General features: G+C 56.5%; 1 protein-coding gene across 2 annotated transcripts; it reads right to left on the bottom strand.

Annotated features, from left to right (window-relative positions):
* Positions 1–1972: 1972 nt before the first annotated feature.
* Positions 1973–4888, bottom strand: S100A9 (S100 calcium binding protein A9). 2 transcript variants are annotated; one of them, XM_057724624.1, is made up of 3 exons: positions 4738–4888; positions 4223–4431; positions 1973–2381 (listed from the first exon to the last, which is right to left on the bottom strand). In XM_057724624.1, exons 1-3 carry the CDS (start codon positions 4832–4834, stop codon positions 2070–2072), a joined length of 618 nt encoding a protein of 205 aa, XP_057580607.1. In that variant the 5' UTR covers positions 4835–4888; the 3' UTR covers positions 1973–2069. The 2 variants fall into 2 exon arrangements, with proteins under 2 accessions (XP_057580607.1, XP_057580616.1); XM_057724633.1 differs by having other exon boundaries at positions 4223–4383; positions 4738–4885.
* Positions 4889–6566: the final 1678 nt, after the last annotated feature.

The following is a 6566-nucleotide window of genomic DNA, read 5'->3' as shown; positions in this document are numbered from 1 at the left end:
TCCTCCCTCCAGTGATTAAGGCATTTTATTGAACCTTTGGTGACTGGATATGGGGACTTTTTGCTGGTTTTATTCCCACCTCCTCTCCCTCCTTTCTCTATACCTCCCTCCAAGAAGGGAGCATGGAACATGTGGGGAATTTTAGAACATCTGTGTGGTTGGTAATTGTTGAGAACCTACTGTGTACCAGCCACTACTCTAGGTATTGGGAACAAAGCAGAGAATAAGACAGATGCCACGGACTCACCCTTGTGGAGTTCCCAGTCTAGTGGAGAGGCAGAGTCAGAGATGTATCTATGGTACATTGTGGAAAGTACTGGTGGGCAGAGGGGTTGGGGGGAGCCCACCCTACCTGTGGCATCCAGTCCTGGCCAGGCCACTGGTAGAACCCAGGCCTCCCATCTGCCAGGCCAGCTCTCTTTCTCCTGCCCCAAGCTGCACAGCAGAGATATGAGGGTGGTTAGCAGGGCTGTCAGGAGATGAGTCTCCCCATCTATGAGGTCCCCCAGGGACTGGGGGCTTCTGAACTCTCCTCCCCAAGCTCACAGCCTGGAAACACCCTCATACCCTCAAGTGGGAGCCCTGAAATCCCTGCTGCTGCAGCAAAGGCTCTTAGAGCAGGGCCTGCACGGTCCACGGGAGGCAGGCTAGGGGCCAGGCTATAGCCAAGCAGCATGGGGGAGCTGGAAACTGACCCCGGCCTCTGGCTTCTTGTTCAGCACTGGGGAAGGAGCTGTGAGAGCCAGGCTGCAGAGAAGATGGAGTCAAGGCTCTCTGCAGTATCTTCACCAGTCACCACTGTATGACCTTGAACGGGTCCCTTCTCCACTCTGCCTTGCTTTCTGCACTTGTAACCTGGGGGACGGATGCTGTTCATCTTTTCCCAGCACCCCCTAATCCTGTCTGAGTTTTCTCTCTGCTGAAAGCATGGGGCAGAGCAGACGACCCTGATTTGGGCTCTGGAGTTTGGAAAGCCCACCCCAGCCTGGTAATGAGCCGGGAGAGGGACTTTACTGGGACACATCTCGTGAATGTCTGTGAAGTGAGCGGTCTGGAGGCTGCTGAGGTGAGGAGCCGCGGCAGCGGCTGCAGGGAAGCTGGGAGCCAGGCCGGCCGTGGGATTGCAGAGGAGCCAGGGCTTCTGCTGGCCTGAGCTCTCAGCCATCCATCGGCGCCTGGAGGGACCCCTGCCACCTCCGGGAGGTCAGCTTGCCCTCGAGGCTTAGGATCAGAATCTGCAGGCCTGAGAGGCTCTCTGGACCAGCGTCCAACCTCCTCATGGTGGTGGTCAGGCCCTGCAGCTGCAGGGCCAGGGATGGATCTCGTTTGTTCTAACGGGCAGGCAGGTGCCCTTCTCACACTCCGTCCACCTGGGGCCAGACCCCTGCTTCCTACCCGCGTGCACACCTGCCCTGGTGTCCACGGTGAGGATGCTAGCTCTGCTGAGAGACACCCGATGGCCCCGTGGATTCAGAAGTCCATTTGTGGGTAACACACCCCATCTGTCCTTGACTCCAGTGTTCCACCTCAGACACGTTCTGTCTGGGTGCGCTTCTGCAGGGCTTCTAGAGGACTAAAGTTCTGGTAGGAGAGAGATGACCGTGTGGACAGCACTGGGTGAAGGGGGTGTCAGGGCAGTGTTGGAGGGTGGCTGGAAGGTTGAGGGGCAGGGAAATCCCCCTTTTGCTTTCTATGGTGACAAGGGCCACTTGGACCATCTGGACAGGGACATCCTGAGCTGGGGTGGGGTGACGGGACCTGAGCGGTGTGTCCTGGAGTCAGAGGTGAAGAGGTTGTCAGGGAGGTGAACCCAAGGGGCCCAGAAGAGACCTGCATTTTCTCTGCTTCTCATTTTGTTATTAGTGAATGAAGAGGTTGAGGTCTAGTTAAGGTACAGGGCTGTCAAACGCCCAGACCCCCGGGAAGTTCAGGTGGAGAAGGGGGTGGGGGAAGAAGCACACAGAGCACTGGCTCGGAAGAGGACTTTATTTCACCCCCATCTCCCTGCCCCACAGCTAAGCCAGCCCCGTGGCCCTAGGTGGGCAGGGGCTGGTGGCCTGGCCTCCTGATCAGTGGCTGTGGCCGTGACCTCCATGGCTGTGGCCGTGGCCTCCATGGCTGTGGCTGTGGCCACCCGGGCCTGGCTGGCCGGGCTGGCCGGGCTGGCCGGGCTGGCCGGGGCATGAGCCTGTGCCCTCCCCGAAGCCTGGCCCGTGCCTGTGGCCTTCTCCTGGGGGCGCGGTCTTGTGCATCTCCTCGTGGGAGGCTTCCGTCAGCTTGCCCACCAGCATGGAGAACTCCTGGAAGCTCAGCTCCTGGTCTACATTTGTGTCCAGATCCTCCATGATCTCGTTTATGGCTTTTTCATTCTTCTTCTCCTTCTGCGGGTGGGAGAGGCAGGGCGGTCAGGGCTGGGCATGGTCAGGGCTGAGGACGGGGAGCACAGCACGTGACCCGACGGCAAGGGCACAGGGACGGGGGTTCCCGGGCCTCAGTTTGAGCATCTGCTGGACACCTTTTAATTCCTGGGCACCACCATTCTCCCCATTTTACAGGAGAGGACCTGAGGTCGAGTGACTGAGGTCACAGTAAGTACAGAGATGTCTCCTCACTTGGTCCTTGTAACAACGAGAGGGAGACTTGGAATCTTCCTTGAGGAAGACTTGAGGAAACGGTCTTATGGATGCTAATTAGCTTGTGCAGGTTGACAAGGCTTGAGAGCAGAAGGGTGGACACGCACACTCTGATCTGACTCAGAGCCCGGTCTTGTTCCGTTCCCTCCACTCCTGCCCACGTCACGCCCTCTCCTTCCCGCCTCCCCACTCTCTCTCCATGTTACTCCTTAGTGACACTCATTTCAGCCTGCATGGCGGGGAAGCACCTGAGGGAAATGAGAAGGGGACAGAAGCAGTGTGGTGTGATAAGTGTGCGAGAGGGGAGGTGAAGAATCCAGGCCCCACTGGGTTCCAGCTCTGCCGCCCACCAGCTGGGGTACCTCCGCTGAGTCTCCTCCTGAGAACCTGCAGGTGCCCGGCTCATCTCCCATGCCCTTCCCACTCCTGCTATGTTTCCACGTGATCTGCTTTTCTGCACGTTTGCCATCACCTCCCTCCTAAGCAGCTATCCCCTCCTGGTCTATCTGCTCTGGATGTTGGGAGTGGCGGATGGGGTGGGGTAGGGGTCACACAGGGGAAAACTTTGCCCACACAACCTCTTGGCTGTATCCTCTCTTGTCTACCCTGACCTGGCATCCTGCTTGCTGAGGTCTGCACCTACACAGAGCTGTCAGCACCCCCAGTACCTCTGACTGCTGCGATTCTCCACCTGTCCAAGGTGGGGAGGGGCTCCAGGCAGGGCCGGCCACATACCCTGGGACATCCTGCTCCAGGCATGGAACTGAGACTGGGACCTAGATTTCCCACACTTCTTAGCCCAGGCCTCTGTGCCCCCCAAATCACCAAATTTGTAAAGTAAATGAAAAGATCTGGAGGAACGAATCCTCCTTTTCCTAGAGCTGCCTAATCATTTTCAGATCAGGGAAATAAACTAACATGTTACTGAGCGCTTTGTACACACTGGTGCTGGGCTGGGTCCTTTCCCACATGCGGTTCATTTGTTTCCTACCAGAGAGCCTTTGGATTAGAAAAGCCCTCTCGCGTCTTCTACTTCAAGTCCATCCGAGGCTTGCAATCTCATTGGCTTCCTTCCAAGGGTCATCCTCACTGGCTTCCCTTCCCAAAATTCAGGTCTCAGCTCAAAGGTCACCTCCTTGGAGGGGCCCTTCACGTCCACTTAACTCGTCACCTCTTCCCTGCCCAGCCACATCACCCACAGTGCTCTCTCTGATTTTCTTTCGGGCTCTGATTGGCAGTGGGTCTATCTGTGTTCTTGATTGGTCAACAAGACCCTTTCTCCCCTACCCCCCTCCCCCCACCCCTTGCCGTGTGTCTCTCCCGTCAGGACAGTGGGTCCCTGTTGGCTACTACATGCCCTACCCAGGACGGAACCTGGCACACTGCACACGTTCAGTCTATTGGTGCCACCTAACGTGGACCACCGCTAGTGACAGGGTCCAAGTCCTGCAGCAAACACGGAGCCCACTGCCTCTGGAGGCTGAGCTGAAGGAACTAGAGCTTTCTCCTTGACCACTGCAGACTGCACCTTCATTCTCCATCCTTAGCCCAGACTGTCCAGGTCAGGTCTGCCAGGGGTCCAGCCCTACCTTGAGGAAGTTTGCCAGCTCTTTCTTCACCAGCTGTTTGAATTCTTTCTGGTTCAGGGTGTCCGGGTGCCCCAGCCTCACAGAGTACTGGTGGAAGATGTTGATGATGGTTTCTATGCTGCATTCCAGCTGCGACATTTGGTCTGCCATTTTGCTGCACTCTGAGCGAAGGAGAAGCAAAGTCAGGCTTCCTTGACACCTCCTACTGGCTGCATGCAGGGAGGAAGAGGGAAACACAGCATAAAAAGAACATGGGGTTGCAACTGGACTGGGAGAGTTCCCTGTTTCACACGTGGGAGGAACGGTTTATAGAATATCTAGGAAATGCCAAAAAGGAGCGCCTCTGAGAAAAAGAGGCTGCAGTAGAAGGTGACCTAAGAAGATGGGAAGGAGGCTTTAAAATGGGTGGTCAGTCAAGGAGGGCTTCCAGGAGGAGGTTTGAAAGGAAGATGGGTGAAGGGAGTAAAGAGTCAGTCGGCAGGCTCTGGCCCTGCGGAAGCTGGCAGCACACTTACCCAAGCCCAGGAGCCACACAAAGAGGTCTGACAGCAACACGCAGGCCCAGCATTTATAGGCCTCTGGCGGAGACACCCAGCCTTCTCGCGGGAACATTGCTTCACAGGTGAGCAGTGTGGTAACCCTGAGCTGGGCTGTGTCACTGCCAGGAAGGGGGCTGGGCTGGGACAGGAAATGTTCACATAACTCTTTTTGCCTTTTTGTGAAATTCCCAACCCTGGCCTGGAGCTGGTTTGGGAGGAAGCTGGTTGGTTAGTCCACTTCCCCTCCACCCACAGCCCTGCCCTCCCTGAGCAAGCCAGCATGCTGCCCTCTCTGGCACCCCTCTCTCCCCCTGCCCCCGCTGAGGTCGTGCCTTCCCACCTGTGAGAGCCAGTGGCTGGTGGTGGGCTGGGGACCCCCGAGGTGGCCAGCCCCACTCTGTCTCCCCACGTGGGCAGCCCAACATGGATGGCCGAGCCTTCCTGCACCTGCCTGGCCCTGTGACAAGCACCCTTAGGAGGGCTAGGGGCCTGCCCTCCATTGTCTGAGCTGATGGAGGAAGCACAGACAACAGCCTGCCGCCATCCCATGTGGCTCCCTCCTCCTTTAGGAAACCTCTATTGTTGGAGGCCATCTGCACAAGATGCTTGGGGCGCCTCTCCTGTGTGTGTCCACAGCGCCCTCTGCTGCCCCTATCAGGGCATGTTTCACTCCGCACCAAGGATCTCGGACACAAGCTTGCGGGAACTAGGGACCTGGAGTAAAGTGGTGAAGCGATGTGGGCTGGAGAGCACCATCAGTAGTGTGACTCGTGACAACTGACATGGGGCCTCAGGGTTGGGGACACTAGGGAATGGTGGGGACTGTGGCAAACGGGAGCATTCCTAACCTGAAGGGGCAGCTGGTACCCAGCCTCAGGTGAAGGCAGCCACGTGGGAAAGTGGATCAGGTGTTCATGGACCTCCTGAAAGTCCAGGAAAGCTGAATTTTTATGTGAAAACTCCTGCTTCTAAGATTCGACAACTAATTTTAACGGAAAATAAAAACATTAACAATGAAGCATGGCGTGTGCTGAATAAAGCATGGCGGCAGGCTGAAGGGCATGACCTCTGCTCGGCCCAAAGTTCTTCACTTTCAGATCTATCTTCTCTGCTCCGCTGAGGCTCCCCAGCCAGGGATGTGGCCTGACTCACCTCCGTGGTCCCAGGACAGAGCAAGGGCCCAATTTGGTAGGTGTTGAATGAACATTTGTTGAATTAATAAACCCAGGAGTGCACGAATAAATGAAGAAAAGGGTGCACGTGAAACACACACTGTTCTGTTTGTTGTCCTATGACTTTCTGCAGAGGCGTTGACTGTGACCATACAGGAGGAACGTAAATGGGTAGGGGGAGGAGAACAGGGTCAGTGGTTGGTGGAGTGAGCAGCTGGACAGGTGTTGAAACAGAAGGGAGTCCACACTTTTGGATGCTGTGTTGGCGGTGGGTTCCCTCATGTCAGAAGGCTGTTGCGGGCCCCATGGTCCCAGGCTAACCCTGGCCTGGGTGAGGCCAGGGTTGAGCTGTGGAGGTCCTAACCCAGGCAGGATATTCCTGGCTTGATCAATGGGTGCCCAGACCCCTCCCAGCCTCCCTCACTGCCAACAGAGGCCACAGGTTGGAAGGAGGGGTGGTGGGAAGTGGGGTCTTCTCCTCAGGCAGACTCAGAACCATGAACTGGGGCAGTTTTCCTGGTTCTGGACAGGGGCTCTGGAGGTTGCCATTGGGAGAAAAGAGTATGGTTTCCTCAGCTGTGTTAAAAACAAACAAGCAAAAAAAAACAAACCCCACAAAAAACAACCCCCCCC

The sequence above is a fragment of the Hippopotamus amphibius genome, chromosome 1, assembly GCF_030028045.1.
Source record: "Hippopotamus amphibius kiboko isolate mHipAmp2 chromosome 1, mHipAmp2.hap2, whole genome shotgun sequence".
Lineage (NCBI taxonomy): Eukaryota > Metazoa > Chordata > Mammalia > Artiodactyla > Hippopotamidae > Hippopotamus > Hippopotamus amphibius.
Note: the sequence above shows the minus strand (reverse complement) of the source record. Positions and strands in the feature narration are given on the sequence as shown.